This window comes from Aquarana catesbeiana, linkage group LG10, assembly GCF_042186555.1.
Source record: "Aquarana catesbeiana isolate 2022-GZ linkage group LG10, ASM4218655v1, whole genome shotgun sequence".
In the NCBI taxonomy this organism is placed as follows: Eukaryota; Metazoa; Chordata; class Amphibia; order Anura; family Ranidae; genus Aquarana; species Aquarana catesbeiana.
This window is the reverse complement of record NC_133333.1, coordinates 30,097,110-30,117,395: the sequence shown is the minus strand read 5'-3', so window position 1 is coordinate 30,117,395 and position 20,286 is coordinate 30,097,110. Positions and strand designations below refer to the sequence as shown.

General features: G+C 41.1%; 1 protein-coding gene across 1 annotated transcript; it reads right to left on the bottom strand.

Annotated features, from left to right (window-relative positions):
• Positions 1 to 7,463: 7,463 nt before the first annotated feature.
• Positions 7,464 to 16,871, bottom strand: LOC141110519 (C3a anaphylatoxin chemotactic receptor-like). Its single transcript, XM_073601902.1, has 2 exons — positions 16,655 to 16,871; positions 7,464 to 8,880 (listed from the first exon to the last, which is right to left on the bottom strand). The coding sequence occupies exon 2, from the start codon at positions 8,823 to 8,825 to the stop codon at positions 7,878 to 7,880; it is 948 nt and encodes a 315-aa protein (XP_073458003.1). The 5' UTR covers positions 8,826 to 8,880; positions 16,655 to 16,871; the 3' UTR covers positions 7,464 to 7,877.
• Between the last annotated feature and the right edge of the window lie 3,415 nt (positions 16,872 to 20,286).

Sequence of the window (20,286 nt, the reverse complement as noted above, 5' to 3'; positions counted from 1 at the left end):
CACAGTAAGGTGGCAATGATGAGCACAGTAAGGCTGCAATGAGGGCACGGTGAGGCTGCAATGATGGGCGCAGTAAGGCAGCAATGATGGGCACAGTAACGCGGCAATGATGGGCATAGTAAGGCTGCAATGAGAGCACGGTAAGGCTGCAATGAGGGCACAGTAAGGTGGCAATGATGAGCACAGTAAGGCTGCAATGATGGGCACAGTAAGACGGCAATGATGGGCACAGTAAGGCGGCAATGATGGGCATAGTAGAGCTGCAATGAGGGCACGGTGAGGCTGCAATGAGGGCACAGTAAGGCGGCAATGATGGGCACAGTAAGGCGGCAATGATGGGCACAGTAAGGCTGAAATGAGGGCACAGTAAGGCTGCAATGAGGGCATGGTGAGGCTGCAATGAGGGCACGGTGACGTTGCAATGAGGGCACAGTAAGGTGGCAATGAGATGGGCACGGTAAGGCTGAAATGATGGGCACAGTGAGGCTGCAATGATGGGTACGGTAAGGCAGCAATGATGGGCACAGTAAGGCTGAAATGAGGGCACAGTAAGGCTGCAATGAGGGCATGGTGAGGCTGCAATGAGGGCACGGTGAGGCTGCAATGAAGGCACAGTAAGGTGGCAATGAGATGGGCACGACGAGGCTGCAATGAGGGCACAGTAAGGCAGAAATGATGGGCACAGTAAGGCCGAAATGATGGGCACAGTAAGGCGGCAATGATGGGCACGGTGAGGCTGCAATGCTTTGTCCGTGCTGCAACCCCTCCCTCTTCCCCTCCCACCCGCCACATTTTGATTACAGTTTCAGGAAGAAGAAGCCAGAATCAATCCTCAGATTGCCAACATCCACGTGAGTTTATACATTTTTATAGTTGCCCCCCTACTTTTGTCCCTGTCCCCCCATGTGCCCCCCCTAAATATGAAAGCTGGAGACGCTACTGAGGAGGGCAAAGTGTCCCCTCCTCAGCTGGACTCTCCTCTCTGAGCAAAGACCCCTTCAGTGGCGGTCCGTGCATTGTGGGCACGAGGGCACCGCCCCCTATGCCTGCTCCTCCCTATGCATGCGCAAGTCCCCTTTCAGGACGCCGGATGCATGAACTCCTATGGCGGAGTGGAAGGGGGTGTTTTTTTTAAGCACCTGATTAGAGCCAGAGGGTCTAATAGCCTTCAAAAAAGGGTGGGCTCGGGGCGCAGAGAGTGCGCCCTGATCCAACCCAATGGTGTGACCATAGCGAATGAATTTTTGATATTTTCACACCATAGTGCCTCCCCGCCAATCAGGAGGCAGGTCAGTGAGACCTGTTTCCAGATTGGCCAAAGCGCCAGGTGATCCTTTTGGATGCCCAGTGCTTTGGTGGAAGAGGAGACAGAGTGGAGGAGGCTGGAGGAGGGGACTCTCACGCCACCGGTGCTGCCTGGAGGAGACACAGGAGGAGAGGACACCACAGCCCGGTAAGTGCCAGACCTCCTGGATTTTTTTCCTATAAGTGTGCCGTGAGACACGTGAGGGAGGGTGCTGTCATGCTGTGTGACGCAAGTCCCGTTAGTGTGTGGCGGGGTGGGGCTTGCTATCATGCTACACTATCTGTGATGCTGATCTGTATACTCTATTTGTGATGCTGACCTGTATACTCTATCTGTAATGCTGATCTATATACCCAATCTGTAATGCTGATCTATATACCCTGATCTGTGATGCTGATCTATATATACTATCTGTGATGCTGATCTATATACTCTATCTGTGATGCTGATCTATATACCATATCTGTAATGCTGATCTATATACTCTATCTGTGATGCTGATCTATATACCATATCTGTAATGCTGATCTATATACTCTATCTGTGATGCTGATCTATATACCATATCTGTAATGCTGATCTATATACCCTGATCTGTGATGCTGATCTACATACACTATCTGTGATGCTGATCTATATAAACTATCTGTTATGCTGATCTATATACCATATCTGTGATGCTGATCTATATACCCTATCTGTGATGCTGATCTATATACCGTATCTGTAATGCTGATCTATATACCCTATCTGTGGTGCTGACCTGTATGCACTATCTGTGATGCCGATCTATATATCGTATCTGTGATGTTGATCTATATATCATATCTGTGATGTTGATCTATATACCGTATCTGTGATGTTGATCTATATACCGTATTTGTAATGCTGATCTATATACCGTATCTGTAATGCTGAGCTGTATACTCTGTCCTGTGATTCTGGGGCTGTATACTCTGTCTTGTGATGCTGATCTGTATACTCCTGACACTATGGGTGGAAGCAAGTGGAATACAGGGGATAGAGTGGGTGGATTCTATAAGGAGTGGGGCTTATGTAAAGTGGAAGGTGTCAAAAGGAAAGGCGGGGTTTAGCGCCCCCCCCCATCCTAAAACTTCACCAGCCACCACTGGACCCCTTCCTGTGTGTCTCACTAAATATAAAACTTCCAATGCACTAATCCCAACACACACATTCCTGTAGAAAAAAACGTGTGCTGTAGCAACCAACGTCTGAAACCGTGTAAAGTAAAAGCAAACAAATGTCATCAGCACACCAAGGATCTCCAGAGTGGGTCCAGAGCTTTAATCAGTGGTCACATAGTTGCAGCAGATTGAAACATTTCAGAGCCACACAGGACACATGCCTGATGAAGAGGGGGGGGGGCGCTCTGAAACGTTGCAATCTACTGAAACGATGTGATCGCTGATTAAAGCGCTGGACCCGCTCTCGAGATCGTTGGTGTGCTGGTGACATTTGTTTGCTTTCGCTGAATATAAATACCCCTTCCCAGCATGCATAGGGGCCCCATGCCTGTAATTGGCTGGGATGGCTTTCATATTCATGCCCTGATCTACATGAGTCTCTCCTGTCTATCCAGCAATTTCCAAAGCTTCCTGGATACAGATCAGTCAACACAGATACAGAAACACTTGTGAAGCACACAGGACTCACTAGCTGAACCAATGTAGCCTTCCTGTTATGCAGGAAAGCTGCTATATTTTACCTCCAGTCTCCTGTTAAGCAGAAGACCACATTCTTCCAACTATATACATTCTATCAACTTACCTAGGAGGGTGCTACAGCCTTCTAAATTGGTCTCCAGGACAGGAAATAAAGAAAATTCTCCCCAATTAATTACAGTAAGCCGTGTGTAAAAAAAAAAAAAAAACTGAAAGGGATTATGCACAGCATATAATATTTTATGTTCCACCACAATATAGTGATTTTTTTGTTAGCCATTGCTATCAGCCGAAATGGGTAGGGGACATAGTCAGCCTGTGATATTGCAATCTGACCACAGGAATGCCATGTGATGGTGTTGGTGTCCTGTAGGTCCCATTAGAGGAGACAAGGATGCAAATTGACTAAGTCAGCATGGGTCTACTTCTCTGCTTGAAGCACATCGTACTTATGGGAACTGATAGGGTCACCATGTATTTAATATGGATACAAGTTCCTACATTAAAAAAGTAACTAGTATACTGACTCTGAGGGATAGTAGAATGAAGTTCCAAATTCTGAAAATAAAGGTCAACATACATTTTATTGCAATACTCACCAGGGACACTATCATGGCATGACATCTGTATGTCCCCAGAGTTCTATCTTCTTCCCATGAGATAAATAAACCACATATTGGTAGGTTATTTGGCTCCCACCCAAGATCCCATGACTGGCCTTGGGGCACCATGTTTGTTGTTGGATCATGGAACGTTTGAATGTTTATTGGCATCTCCATGACCCTAGCTAGTGATCCCTAGCTGAGCATGGATAGAAAGGTCCTTTGGCTGCTGTATTGTGCAAGCAGAGCCAGACTCTGGGGGTTATTTACTAAAGGAAAATCCACTTTGCACTGCCAGTGCACTTGGAAGTAAAGTCGCTGTAGATCTGAGGGGGACATGCAAGGAGAGGAAAAAACAGCATTTTAGCTTGCACATGATTGGATGATAAAATCAGCAGAGCTTCCCCTCATTTCAGATCTACCCCTTAGGTTTAGAGCGACTGCACTTCCAAGTGCACTTTCAGTGCAAAGTGGATTTGCCTTTTGTAAATAACCCCCTCTGTCTAATATTTGTTGGTAGCTTTAGTTTGTGTGCTAGGCTTTAGGACTATGATGGGGCATTATTTTGAGGGAGCAGGTTACTGATTTTATTTGTTTGTTAATTGGCAATCAAAGAAAAATTTATAAAGGCATGAAAAGTATTGCAGGTTTTTGATGTGTTTACACCTTTATTGATATAGTACATAATATTGCATGTTATATAGGACACAATAAACAACAGGTAAGAAATGTACAATGCTCGCTAAAAGAAATAACAATAATTTACACAATAATATTACAACATTTAAAAAAGAGTATGAATAATATTAAAGACGACTGGATATAATATACATTAAAGATAACTAGATATAATAAGTTCTGTAATGTTACCAGTCATTAAAGTGTGACTTCATTTTTGTTCAGAAATAATGTTGTTGTTTGTTATTGCTGCAGTAGCTTTATGAGGAGGACAGGCGGGCGGCTAAGAAAGAGGCGTAAAAACAGATGGCTGGACCAAGTTTTTATCTCCCCATGGCAGTCCACCAAAATTGTAACACTACTGCCTGACAAGATGCTGCATTTATCCTGGGTTGGAGAGTTTGACAGGCGGCACTGACAGTCATACTCACCCATTGAGATCAATGGAGCTGTACTGCAACTGTAAGCCAACCACTTGACTTGCAGCTGTTTTTTTAAATCAATCCTTTTTATTATTTTATATGAAAACAACATTAACACAATACAGACAAAACCACAAAAATAAAAATCACACCAAACAAACCCCCTCCCCCCAAAAAAACCCCCAGACCACCCCCATTCAACAAACCCCACCATCCCCCCCCCCCCCCCCCGCTCACTCGGAGTATATATGACACACAAAAAAAAGAATAGAAAAAAAAGAATAACAATATCCAGTATTACAAAGCACACAGTACCCAATGGTTGACATGATACCTAAGTCATAGATTGAAGCCACCTAGACCAAATAACATCAAACTTATTCAGGGAGTTCCTTACGGAATATGTATGCCTTTCGAAGAGAATAATCCTTGCAGTTGTTGCATGATCAAGCAATGTAAAATTGTTTTTTGGCAATTAGAAAAGTAAAAAAAAAAATTTTTAAATTTGAGTCAGGAGGTGGCAGTGGTGTCTCCTGAACACCTGCCAGCCACTGCTAGACTACCCTCTAAAAAGTGATCCACCACAAATCAGTTTTCATACTAAGGTAGGCTTACTGCCTGTCTGAAAGAACCCTTCCAGAAGTTTCAGTTGCAGAAAAGTTGTATACAGTATTAAGTGATAATCCAAAATAATACACAAACCAAGAGCGCTATATGGAAAAGTGACCACAAGATGGTGCTGTAATGTATAGATATATCAGTTCATTGTAATGGGATCTTACAAATCAATCATTTATACTAATGATCCAAGGGCTGTAATAAAGAGGCGGGACCGTGAAACGCATTGCCATGTCAATTAGGTAGCTTGCTAGCCAAGCCTCTCTCTGTTACAGTGGCTGGGGCTTCCTTCTGGCCATCTAGCTGTTCCTGATAGGCCACTTCCAGGTCACTGTGACATCACTTCCGGTGTGTGGGTTGGTGGCTGGCTATTGCTCTCCCATTACATCAGCGATTACTCCCTTGGCGCCCCCCTGGAGTTCCCCTGGGCATAACATAGATTGGATTACACACCTAATGCTAAACCTGGTGATCCCCAAATTGATGGGCTAGTATGCAACATCTAATGTTCTTGCCCCCACTACACAGTCTTATGCAAGCTTACCGCTGTAAACTTTTTAAACCTATAAGATTTTTGATGCCTTTCTTTGCACTTACCTACCTCCCACCCACCGTATAGACAAATGACGGGGGACGGGATGCTCTGTTGTTCTATGATGTTGCTCCAGTCTCACCACGCATGCGTGCCCAGATGTGCTGTGCCACTGGGACGTGGCTCTTTACCCATGTAATCAGTTGTGTCCAATCACAGCTGATCACAAGTAAACAAGATAATGCAGTTTATCGGCTCTCCTCGCCTCACAATGACAGAGTGTGAGGAGAGGAGAGACGATCAGAGGAATTTCCTCAGAGGGGAGATCTGTACAGATAATCAGGGCACTGATCATCAGTACAGCCCAAACAGTGCCCACAGTGATGTCAATTTGTGCCTATCAGTGATGCAAGTCAGTGCTGCCTTTCAGCGCCCATCAGTGGCTACTCATTAGTGTCACCCATCAGTGCCCATCAGTGCCACCCATCAGTGCCCATCAGTGCCGCCTATCCATGCCGCCTATCATTGCTCAAAAGTGCCTCCTATCAGTGCCTATCAGTGCCCATCAGTGCTGCATATCAGTGCCACCTATCAGTGCCCATCAGTGCTACATATTAGTGCCTCCTTTATCAGTACCACCTCATCAGTACCCTTCAGTGCTGTCTCATCAGTGCCCATCAGTGCCACTTCATTAGTGCCCATCAGTGAAGGAGATAAATTACCTATTTACAAAATTTTCGGAAAAAAGCTAAGACAAACTTTATTTTTTCTAAATTTTGGTCGTTTTTTGTTTTTGTTTTTTTAGCAAAAAACAAAACAAAAACCCAGCAGTAATTAAATACCAACAAAAAAAGCTCTATTTCTGTGAAAAAAAGATAACATTTAATTTTGGTACAGCGTTACATAACCGTGCAATTGTCATTGAAAGTGTGACAACGCTGAAAGCTAAAAATTGGCCTGGGCAGGAATGGGGTAAAAGTGCTGTACTGTTTAAAGCGGTTAAATAACATTTTCACTATTGGATCATTTGCATATACAATTGATTTGTGAAATCCCATTACAATGAACTGATATAGCTATACATTTCAGCACCATCTTCAGTCACTTTTCCATGTAGCGTTCTGGTTTGTGTGTTTTTTTGGATTATTATTCCACAGCTTCTAGTGGAATAGTCTGAGCAGCTGGATTGGTGACTTTCACTTGTTTTGGCTACATACTGTTCATTGGCGGACGCTCACGCAGGGCGCCTGGGCGCTGCCCCACTATCTATGCACCCGGCCCCTAATCTACATGCAGGGCGCCGGACACATGGATTCCAAAGGGTTATTTTTTTTTCCGAAGCACATGATTAGAGCCTGAGGCTCTAATTGGCTTAAAAAAGGGTGGGCTCTGTGCCCCAAGCCCACCCAGTTGTGTGACATTAGCAAATTCATATTTACTAATATCTTCCTGTTTACTCCTCCCAGCCAAACAGGAAGCTGGTCCTGAGATCCATTTGGCCAGGATCCTAAGATCTGATTGGGCGCAAGTCCTAAGTCCTGATTGGCCGGGAAGAGAAGCGACCGCTGGGACTCGGGAGGAGAAGCAGGGGGGAAGCCACTGAAGCTGCAACCTGGATGGCAGGGGGGCTGTCGGGCAAGCAATGTGGTGATCGCGCAAGGGGGAAGCAGCGATCAAGCGAGCATGCACACGTGCCCGTGGGGGGGGGTTGTTGACTTGTTGATTGGCTGGCTGGAGGGGGGGTAGCTAGGTAGCTTGCCAGGGAGGCCGTAGGCCGCCCCATATCAAGCAAATTGAGCACCCTCCGCCACTGCTCTTCATTGCAAGCTTGTAGCTCCTGGTAGTTGGTAGTTGTATATTAAGTAATACCTTTTATTGGCTAACTCAAGCTATTCAAGATACAGGCTTTCAGGAACCCTTAGATCTTTTCTCCAGCTTTATCCAATTCTGAAAACCTACATAATTGTATATAGAAGCTTCAGTTCAAATTAAAACTGAAAGTAACAGTATTTGCAATACCTGCAATTTATTTTAAGTTTATTTAAAGTCACTCATTGCATTTTGCATTCTAATTTTGATGGATGTTCTTGAATCCTGGCTTCGCTTTTTACTTAACAAGGCATAAAGAACGGGATTCAGGCAACAGCTGACCATCACCAGGCAAATGCAAAGAGAGCTCATGGTGAAGTCTAAATGCAAATGTCGGATATTGGTCCGCTTTGCTATAAATGGCCACACATTGTATGGAAACCAACAGCCGAAAAAGCCTCCTACAGCAGCTGCGATAATCTTGAAAGTCCTCTGAAATGCCTGTGGACGTTTATATTTACCAGTCTGCAATTTGTAGATAATTAAACCATAGCAGATAAGGATTACGGCAAAAGGCAATGCAAACATGACAAGACTTCGAGAGATCATGAAATATCTTTTAGAGGAGCCATATGATGGGACCTCATGTTTACGTACTTCATAATCTTTTAGGTATTTGTGCTCTGGGACAGCTGCAAAAAATGTATGAATTTCATCAGGGAAAATAAATATTTGCAGTACAACGAGTGCAAAACACAAGATCCACAGAACAATCGAAGCAGTGATGGCTAACCCACGGGTTTTATGTATTTTTGCCCAAATCGGCCAAAAGATGGTCACAAATCGATCAATACTAATGACTGTTAGGAAAGCAACACTGGTAAAAGAGTTCATGTGCAGCATGGTAACGTTAACATAGACAATGGGTACACAAACTTTGTTATGATCCAATAAGAGCCATTCGACTATACGCACTGGAAGAGAGATACAGCACAAAAAGTCAGCGATGGCCAAATTGAGAAACCAAACCGCATTGACGGTCTTCATTCTGCAGCCGGTGATCCATATGACCAAACCGTTTCCAATGACTCCCACAATAAATGTGAAAAAGTAACAACTGATGGTTGTTACTTTTGTGATGGTGTAGGCTAGTTCATATGAGGATTCGGTATACATTGTATCCTTTTGTCTTTTTGCAACTTGAGCCAAATTCTTCAAGCTAGATGCCCTCCTATTAAAAAAAAGAATAAAAAAAGTAAGAGATTGTTAAAAAGGTAAGCAAATTGATGAGTCCATTTACCAATCTTTACACCCAAGATTTACACAACTTTGACACAAGGTTCACACACAACTTTCAGATATGATTCTTTTGAAATTAAAAGTTCTAATCTGCAGTGCAAGTCATAGTACTCATTTTCAGATATTTACAGTTCTTATATTAAGTTACAAAAAAAACACAAAAAACTAAAGTATGTCATTACAGCTACTACTAGTTATTCACATTTAGATGGACTTGCCCTACAATGTTGAAGATGTTTCACCAGAAGCATTTTTCGCCACACTAGTTACTCAGTTACCTTAACCCTTTCATGCCTAAGCTTATTTCTGACATTTGTTGCTTACAAGTTAAAATTCGTATTTTTTGCTAGAAAATTACTTAAAATCCCCAAACATTATATATATATATATATATATATATATATATATATATATTAGCAGAGAATCTGGAGAATAAAATGCCGATTGTTGCACCATTTTATGTCACACTGTATTTGCGCAGCGGTCTTTTAAACACAATTTTTGGGGAAATAAGACACTTTCATGAATTAAAAAAAACCTAAACAGCCCAATTTTTTTGTATAATGTGAAAGATGATGTTACGCCGAGTAAATAGATACCCAACATGTCATGCTTTGAAATTGTGCACACTCGTGGAATGGCGACAAACTTACGGTATCTAAAGATCTCCATAGGCGACGCTTTTAAAAAAAAAATAATGGTTACCAGGTTAGAGTTACAGAGGGGGTCTGGTGCTAGAATTATTTTCTCACTCTGACGATCGCTGAGATACCTCAAATGTGTGATTTGAACACCGTTTACATATGCAGGTGTGACTTACGTGTGTGTTTTTTTGCTGCGCGAGCTCGCAGGGATAGGGGCGCTTTCAAAAATATATTTATTTTTCTCTTGTTTATTTTATTTATTTTTATTTTTTTACATTGTTCACTTTTATTGCTGTCACAATGAATGTAAACATCCTTTGTGACAGTAATAGGTGGTGACAGGTACTCTACTACCCCAAATCCCTACTTTGCACATCAAAGTATCCAGATTGCCAAAAACGACGATTCTGAATACTGTCATTTTTTTTTTAAATTGCTGACATTAGCAGCTGAGTAAACCGGAAGCGACTTTGTGACGTCTCTTCCGTGTTTACACATAGGAGACTGGAAGGAAGCCATTTCCGGCTTCCTTCCAGTCTCACTCTAACTGGTGGAAGTGCCGGATCATGGATCAGGTCTCCCGGTGGGACAGGGGGCCCGGGAAGTGTGGTGGAAGGCAGCGGGAGGGGGGGGATGTCCTCTCCCCTCCGGGATAACAGACAAGCTGCTTTTAGCCGCAATGGTTATTATCCCTAAAAAGCCCACCGTCCGCTCTAAAAAACAGTACTGGGGTGATGCCTGCAGCTGCAGCCATCACCCCAATATAACCCCTTCAAACTGGGTCCGCATATGTGCGTACGGTCGGCGCTAAGGATCACTTGTACAAACAAATGGCCACTCCTCCCACCTATAACTGGCCTTCACAGCAAGGAACACATGGAAGGGCAACACATGTCAAACAAAGCCAAAGAAAATTTCTGGCTCAACTTGCTAACCAACCTGCAACCAACCAAATTAACCCAACAGTTTGCATTAAAACAGGGGTTTAGTTTGCACACATTTGCAAACACATGCTTAAGCTGCAGAGCCACTTCACGGCACCCCAATATTATCTGCAGTCCTAACTCTATACATTTTTGAGAGCGCCCATAGTAGAAGCACATGCCCTCTGCCTAACCATTACAATAAATGTGCTTCTACTTTAATCCATTCCCCTCTGTGTCATAAAATACATCAAAGAGAAGTGTGAGAATAAGAGCACCACACTGATAGTTTAAGAGTCCAAAAGCATTTATTTCACCTAAAGTATCAAGTCGATGTGTTTTGTGAGCTAAGCCCCCATCACCTAGGCTTGCAATGTTGCATAAAATGAAAGGGAAGGTCTCTGTGAGTGCGGGTTCACACTACAGCAACTTGGGATCTGACCTGTAAGTCCTCAAGTAGCCCCAAGTTGCTGGACATAAGAAATGCCATAGAAGTAAATGAGAGCTGTCTTAATGTACACTACTGAAGTTGCTCCGACTTTAGAAAAGGTTTTCGTACTGCTTCAAGGCGACTTCTAGGCAACTTGTACCCATAGATTTCAATGGAATTTGCCTCCAAGTCAGATCTCCATGTTAAAGTGCCTTTACAGGAAAAAGAAAATAATTTACCCAGGTACTTCCCACGTTTACCCAGGCAACCCCCTCCCTCACACAGAGCTGATTCTTCTGTGATTGGCCACAGCCAAAGTCACCTATCCTGGAGGCAACTTTAAGTCACCTTGTAAGTTGTGCAAAGTCACGCTGAAGTCGCCTCCAAATCGCCTTACAAATTTGCGCTGTAAGTCGGGTTGCCCCTGTGTGAACCGGCACTGATTGTTGTAAATTTTAAGCTAACAGGTTTCATTTACTAAACCAAATAAGCTGTTTATTTTGCAAGGAATTTTGCACTTTGGAAATTGAATTTTCCTTTAGCTTAATGAATGAGTTGACGCTCTGCTGATCTCCAAAATCCTATCATTTGCAAGCAAAAAAGTATTGTTTTCTTTGCACATGACTGGGTATTTGTTTGAAAAGTAAATTTTCACAACATTCACTAAGGGATAATTCTCTTGCAAAGTGCTAATTGTCTTCAAACGGGAACAGCCTGTTTGCATTTAGTAAATCAAACCCTATATATCTTTTAGGGCAGCAGCTTCAGCAGCTGGTGTTTTTTTTTTTTTTTTAAGGGAAATAGTTTTATCTCATGTAACACAATGGGGTTGATTTACTAAAGGCAAATAGACTGTGCACTCAAAGTGCAGTTGCTCCAGAGCTTAGTAAATGAGGTAAAGTTTCACTTTGCAAAGAATACCCAATCAGGTGCAAGGAAAATTAAAAAAAAAAACAAAACAGCATTTTTGCTTGCACATGATTGGATGATGGTAGTCAGCAGAGTTTCTGCTCATTTACTAAGCTCTGGAGAAACTTCTCTTGCAAAGTGCACAGTCTTTTTGCCTTTAGTAAATTAACCTCATTAAATATAGAAAAGTGCGGCACTAAGTAAGAATGGTATGGACTATATAACAAAAACTATTGTTTAAACATTCAAAACTTGTGCAAACATATCTAAATGTACACAAAAATAGAAAGTGCAAAGTTAATGAAATTTAAAGTCCACACTGTGAAAGGTGAATAAAAACATTAAAATGAAGTCTGAAAAATAAGTGAAAAAAACAACAAGTGTTGAAGTGTTGATTTCCGGTGAGTAGATATCAACCTCCAAATATGAAGACAATAATACGTGAAAATAAAGTAATGGGAGAAACCACCACCGATAAAACTGAGGCTTACCGGAGCGTATGGACTCAACAAGGCATATGCCAAATAAGTCGTCAAAGCTTTGTGGTGACAATGCACCAATGATTGGAAACATCAGCGTTTAGGGATGTTTGACACCGGAGGTTATAGTCACACATTCCTCCAGGGAGTACACATCACAAGAGCAAAACTTGGAGGTGGAATCCATTGCATGGGTTCACAGATTTTAACCATAAATGAAATAAAAATTCCACACAGTGTGAATCCGCTTAACAGGAAATTTATTAAAGAAATAGTAGAAAACACTCACATTTGAGCAAAAACAACAAGCACTTGTATGACTGGAATATTAACGCAATGGAATCAGTAGGCTCAACTTGACGCGTTTCATCTGAGAAAATATCATCTGGGGTGATGGAGCTATTGGAGCTAAATGGAGCTATTGCAAGCTTCAATCTGTAGGCTTGTATTAGAATAAACCAAAGATCCAATGCCTCTCATCTACTTCACTTGAAATAATTGTGTCAAGGCAGATAGCAAGCAAAGAAAATAAAAGAAAACATCTGATATAACTTGAGCCTCCACCTATATTGCCTAAAAACAATTGATCAGGGAAGTTAACCCTCTAGCATCTTCTCAAAAGCTTACTGCCATTAAACTAGCAAACAGTCTGTGAGATAGAATGGGAGCCTCCAGTAAAGGCTTCTGATTCAGATATTTGATTGTAAAAAGTCAGCAGACGACTAAGTAGGTAGCATCCTTGCAACACTGGATTTTAAGTTCAAAGTTCTCCAGGAGCACCGTCTGCTGGGCTCATGCAGAGATATTGGGTAACAATATTGTATGGTATTTGCTCAGTGTTACTTTTTTTGCAGTTTTTAAACCATTGTTTTAAGTGTGATAAATTAGTTTGCATGGACATTACCAAACCGAAAGTAACCATGCAATTTATGTGGACAATAATGTATGGTAATATAGGTGTTCACTTGCATTTGGGTAATTTTTAAAACTGTATTCAAAAATTTACAACGATAAAAGTAATTTCTCAATACAAAGGCAGAATATCCACGCTCAGACATATATATATATATATATATATATATATATATATATATATATATTAGATCAGCAGCCAGCACAACTTTGTTAAATGCAAAACAAAACATAGATAAAAATAATATGCAGTGCTTAATAAAGTAATCATAAGTCCATTTAAAAAAGATATCAGAAGATGGAAATATGGAAGATGGATACACACGGCACCACTGTGATGGGGCAATTCTCCTTACCAGAAGTTGTGGACCCTCAAATTAGAGAGTGGTCAATAGCACATCATTGTTGTTACACATAGCTATTCCCTGAACCCCATGAACTCCTGCCCACAGAACTGCCTCCAACATCAGCAGTAACTCCAAGTAACCGGCACCTTAACCGATATCTTCATCTGATTCTTTCAGTTATTTATCCAGACAGCTCCCTGGAAGGAAGGAAATGGAGCTGGCTGGAAGAATTACTTCCCAGGAAGGCGTTCCTTTCTCAGCTTAGGAAAGCCAAGACACACCTGGAGAGCAAACCCTTGAGAACAAAGAACTTTACACCTTGCTGGGCTGGATCCCCTGAGAAGTACAGTTATTACCACTAGTAATGGATGAAGATATTAGTTACTTGAAGTTACTGCTGATGTGCATGGCTATCTATTAAGAGTACTGCTTCTCACTGTGGATTGTGAGCCATCCAGTTGATGTTGGAGGCAGCTCTGGGGACAGGGATACTGTGCTATTGACCACTCTATAATTTGAGGGTCCACAACCTCTGGTAAGGAGAATAGCCCCATGACAGTGGTGCCATGTGTATCTATCTTTCACATTGAAGCTGGTGCCGATATTTCTATCTTCAGACATCTTTTTTAAATGGAATTTTGCGTGATTTTATGATTGATTTTTTAAGCGCTACATATTATTTTTATCAATAAAAGTAAATTAAGTAATATTTTCTAAACATCATCTTGAACCCAGATATCATTAGGCATTTCCCATTGAGCTAAATTATTATTATGCCTAAATGCATTGAGATAAAACAAAGTTCACTAACCATAAAACAAAGTCAACTACTAACCATACAATGACCTAAATAAAGGAAAACCTTCACTTACATACATTATGGAAAATGCAGCATGGGTTTAATCACATTCTGTCATAATCCATCTAGCTCATCTATTGTTATAAAAAAAAAAGAAAAAAAAACAACATCTCTTAGAAGCCTCTAATGTAAGTTGATCTGCCACCCTTATTGTCTAATTTCCTTTTGTTAGTGAAACTAAAGCCGCGTACACACGAGCGGAATGTCCAACAGAAAAAGTCAGACGGAAACTTTTCATCGTCTATTCCGATCATGTGTATGCCTCATCGGACTTTTTTTTTCGAAAATTCTGACGGACCTAGAAATGGAACATGCTGTGAGTGGAGGAAAAAGTCCTGACAGCCGCACATCAAGAGAATATAATCCAACGAAATTTCTTTATTATAAAATAGGATCAAATCATGTACAAGACACCATGGATAGAATGTACAGGCAATTAGCTGATTGCCTGTACATTCTATCCATGGTGTCTTGTACATGATTTGATCCTGATTTTATAATAAAGAAATTTCGTTGGATTATATTTTCCTAGTGTGCGGCTGTCCGGACTTTTTCCTCCACTCACAGCATGGATTAGCATTAGCCAGCACCTGGGGCTTTTTATCTCTGGAGAGTAACATCCATTTCATACCTGGTTTGGATCCAACCTGGTGCGGGGAAAACACTTGCGCTAGAAATGGAACATGTTCTAAATATTTCCGACTGAACCAATTCCTATCGGGAAAACCACTCATCTGTATGCTGTTCCAACGGACTAAAAATGACGCATGCTCTGAAGCAAGTATGAGACGGAAGCTATTGGCTACTGGCTATTGCACTACCTTTTTCTAGTCCCGTCGTACGTGTCATACGTCACCACATTCTGGACGGTCAGACTTTGGTCGGACTTTGGTTTGACCGTGTGTAGGCAAGACCGCTTGAATGGAATTCCGTCAGAGTTCCGTCAGAGAAACCTTTGGAGTTTATTCCGATGGCAAAACCGGTCGTGTGTACACGGCATAACCCTCTTTGACACCCCCTCATTAGCCTGTGAGATAGAAAGTAGGAGCCTTCATTGGGGGGCTTCTGATTCAAATATTTGATAGTACATAGTCAGTAGATGGCTAAGTAGGTAGCATGCTTGCAACAATGGATTTAGGGTCCAAAGTCCTTCAGAAAGTCAGTGAGCTGGGCTTATGTGAAGACGTGGGATAATCTATTTACTCAACGTTAAATTTTTGGATTTAATATACTATTGTTTTGGGTGTAATAAATTAATATTTTTGGATGTGATAAATTGGTTTGCATAGAAACTATCAAGTCGAGAACAGAGTACCCGTGTTATTTATGTGGAAAATAATGTACAATAATATAGATGTTGACTTGCGCTTGGGTTATGTTAAAACTTGTATCTAAAAATATACAACAATAAAAGTGGTATTTTCTAAACATCACCTTGAGGGAAGTTATCATTAAGCATTTCCCATTGGGCTAAAGGATTAATCATTGCTATATGCTACCAAAGCAGAGGAAAAGGATAACTGTATTAAAATTTGTATTCATGAATGCATAAAATAAATGTGGTGTTATACCTAAATGCATTAAGAAAAAACAAAGCATGTAAGAGGAAACCATGGACATTTTACATAATAGAAAAATATTTATTTACTAAGGCTCCATTCACACTTGTACAACTCCAAAGTTATACCGACTTTGGAGTGCGAGTTTGATGCAACGTTGAACCAACTTTGAACCAACTGTGCATGGGTGCAACTTGGATATGACTTTGCCTTTGACCAGTGATAATGGACAACTGTTGCACTGTATAACATTCAGGGACGACTATCATGCAACTTTTGAGGGTTAACATTGAAGTCTATGACCCTCAAGTTGAATAAAAGTTGGACCAAAGTAGTGCATGAAATACTTTGAAGTTGCTGCAACTTTAAGCCGTGCATATTTGAATGGTTATTATTGCAAAACATGTGGAACGACTTGTCATGTGACATTTATGTCCAAAGTGTGAATGGAGCCTAAAAGAACAAGCAAAGAAAACAAAAAACTTTGAATGAAAGATGATAGAAAAATATTTAGCATCATTTACAATGGTCGGCATTAGGAACCCAATCATCTACAAAAGAAGTTGAAATTACATTTGGAGTCAGTCTAGGAAAAAGAATTGAGTAAATCAGTCCATGTAAATCCATTTTTGACCCATACCTACCTTACTCACATAGACTGGCCTTTCAAAGATGTGGCAGGTAGTTCAGTTTATAAATTGCATGTATAAGTTTGCTTCTGCAATCTGCATGTATAAGAAATTGCTTCTGAAGTTTGCTTTGGTGCTTGACTATCTTCTTCTACGATCTGGACGATGATCAACAGCCGTAGCCACGTCCAGCCTTAGTGCTGTTTATACTGTATACTTTTGTCTCAGTCTTGTAACGATATGTTAGTGTATCGGCGTATTATTATCTACTATCTATCATTGGAAGAACACATGATCCACATCACGCTATGATAATACAATAAGATACTGCATATCAAATGCAAAACATTTCTTGTAATGTTGGGTGTTATTGTTTAAGCTTAAAGCTGAATTCCAGGCTAGTGTAAAATCCAACCATGCAATGGGCTCCCTTTCACTGCATGGGTTACATGCTCATTTTGTCTAGATGGGTTGGAATAACTACAGAAGAGCTATTGCTCTTCTGCACGCTCTAATGTCCATTAATGTGGACAGGCTCTTGCAGTCCTCACATACAATACCAGACCAATGTAATGAATGAAGGATATCATCCTGGGAGTTCTTAGAAGGTTAGTTGACCTTCTTTGATATATAGGTCCATTCAATGTGGCGAACATAACATCATAAATGTTGGTGAAGGGCAGCTTCACAGAATTTAAGAAGAAGAAGCTCATCAGAGAGTGTAATGCGTACAGGTGTGAGGTGCTGCCATTGAGGACGTTTTTTGTTTACATCACTATTGATGATATGCATGTTTTTCACATTCTTATGTATTTTATCCCTAAGTTATATTTTAATAAATGTTACTAGCAGAGAGCACTATGGTTTGCTTTTGTCTTTATATGGCCACACATGACTGAATGAGATCCCGGGTGGAGGTCTAAACTGTCTAGGTGCACTGTGATTAGGATTTGTGTTCCCAAGGTATCCTGAGAGATATTATATCAGGCCTGTGTGAGTTTGTAGTGGGGTCTACACATTGAGAACCCGGGAGGTGGTCTGTCTTGTCCAGGAACACCAGGAGTAGGAGTTGGTTCCCCGAGGCATCCTGAGAGATATAAATACAGGCGTGTGTGACTCTGTGGTCCACTTTTGGAGGTGAGCATCCATTCCAGCTAGAGGTGGTGGTCATTGAAAGGAGAAGTCCAGCCTGGGCTCATTTGGCTGGACTTCTCCTATGGGTCACAGGAGTGCAATTCGTTTTGCACTCCTGTGACCCGTTGTAACTGAAGTCCGCTCTCTGCTGATGTCACTGGAATCAGTCTAGGCACTGCGTCATCGTGACAATGAAGTATGGATCCGCCAGGTGCCTGGACCGATACCCATCTCAGCCTCTCAGCGAGTCCACTTTGTCCGCTACAATGTCACAGTCCCGCTATAAGTAGCTGATCACCACCATTACTAGTAAAAAAATAAAAATAAATAAGCATTCCATAAATGTATCCCATAGTTGTAAACGCTATAACTTTTGTGCAAACCAATCAATATACGCTTATTGGGATTTTTTTTTACCAAAAATATGTAGGAGAATACATATTGGCCTGAATTGATGAAGAAATTAGATTTTTTACATTTTTTTTTTTTATTGGATATGTTTTATAGCAGAACGTAAGAAAGATTGTCTTTTTTTCAAAATTGAAGCTCTTTTTTGTTAATTGCGCAAAAAATAAAAACCGCAGAGGTGATCAAATACCACCAAAAGAAAACTCTATTTGTGGGAAAAAAGGATATCCCTTTTTATTTGGGTACAGCTTCACACGACCGCGCAACTCTCAGTTAAAGTGACCCAGTGCCGTATCGCAAAAAAACGGCTTGGTCATGAAGGGGGGTAAACCTTCCAGAGCTGAAGTGGTTAATGTGATTTCTCAACAAAATAAAGCATGGAGATATGGAAGGATGGGCAAGTTTGCTTTAAATAATAAAAATGAATTAAATAGCATTTTTGGTTTGTGGTGCTCAGAAGTAAGTATAGTTTCCACTTTAATAAATCAATTCTAGAAAAGCATCACAAAGTTTAACCAGTTCCGGACCGCCCACTGTATACACGTCATCACTGTGACGTTATATATACCGTGGTTATGGCAGCAGAAGATAAGCCATAACACCAGCATATTTTTGCTGTGAGATCTGAGGTCTTTTTGACCCCAGATCTTGCATTATTTCCTCCTTATTTCTATTACAAGGGATGTTTACTTGTAATAGGAATAACAGTGATCAAACATTTTTTTTTAAAGGGACAGTGTAAAATTAAAAAAACAAAGTAAAATAAAAAAAAAAAATTTAAAATTTAAAGCACCCCGTCCCTCCTCGCTCGCTCGCAGAAGCGAGCGCATACGCAAGTCGCGCCCACTTATGTGAACGGTGTTCTGTAACTCTAAACAGGTAACCTGTAAAAAATGTTAAAGCGTCGCCTATGGAGATTTTTAAGTACCGTAGTTTGACGCCATTCCACGAGTGTGCGCATTTTCAAAAAAGTGTATTTTTCCCAAAAAAATTGCGTTTGTAGGACCGCTGCATAAATACAGTGTGACAAAGTATTGCAACGATCTCCATTTTATTCTCTAGGGTCTCTGCTAATATATATATATATATACTTTGTCACACTGTATTTATGCAGCGGTCCTACAAACGCAATTTTTTTGGGAAAAATACACTTTTTTGAAAATGCGCACACTCGTGGAATGGCGTCAAACTACGGTACTTAAAAATCTCCATAGGCGACGCTTTAACATTTTTTACAGGTTACCTGTTTAGAGTTACAGAACACCGTTCACATAAGTGGGCGCGACTTGCGTATGCGCTCGCTTCTGCGAGCGAGCGAGGAGGGACGGGGTGCTTTAAATTTTAAATTATATATATAATGTTTGGGGGTTCTAAGTAATGTTCTAGTAAAAAATCCTGATTTTAATTTGTAAACAAGGAATATCAGAAATAGGCCTGGTCCTTTAAAACGGTGTTCCAGCCACAATTTTTTATTTTTTTTTAAGTCAGCAGCTACAAACACTGTAGCTGCTGACCTTTAATAAGGACACTTACGTTTCCAGGGAGCCCGCAATGTCGGCCCCCCGAGGCCGATCCGCCCATCGGATTAGGTGCAGGCGCCGCCATTCCAACTAAGGGAAACCGGCAGTGGAGCCTTGCGGCACTTTTTGAATGGCCAGCTTGTCTTCTGGGACAGGTCCCAACGGGAGGCTCGCCGCAGAAGCAGACGGGATGTCCTTAGCCAAGGCCCGGCTGGATCGGAAGTACTCTTAGTACTTCTAAAAAAGGTACTAGAGAAAGAAAATTTTTTTTTAAATATCAAAAAACGAGGGGTGGAGAGGTGGTCTTTCGTTAAGGACCACCTCTCAAAATTGGGTGGAACTCCACTTTAAGTGGTTAAACAACTAAATCTATAATGTTATAAGGCATAGAACATTTTGTTATTACATTGTTAACATTCTCTACTTCTTTAATAAGTCAATTGCAATATGTAATGCTTCTGTTACAATTTATTAGAATATAAAATCACTTTTCTGAGTTCATTAGTCCTTGTTCCATTTTTTTTTTAACCAACAGGCAGCAGGAAACTCACGCTAATCTGCATGTGGTTAGTTCAACCTTTGTTT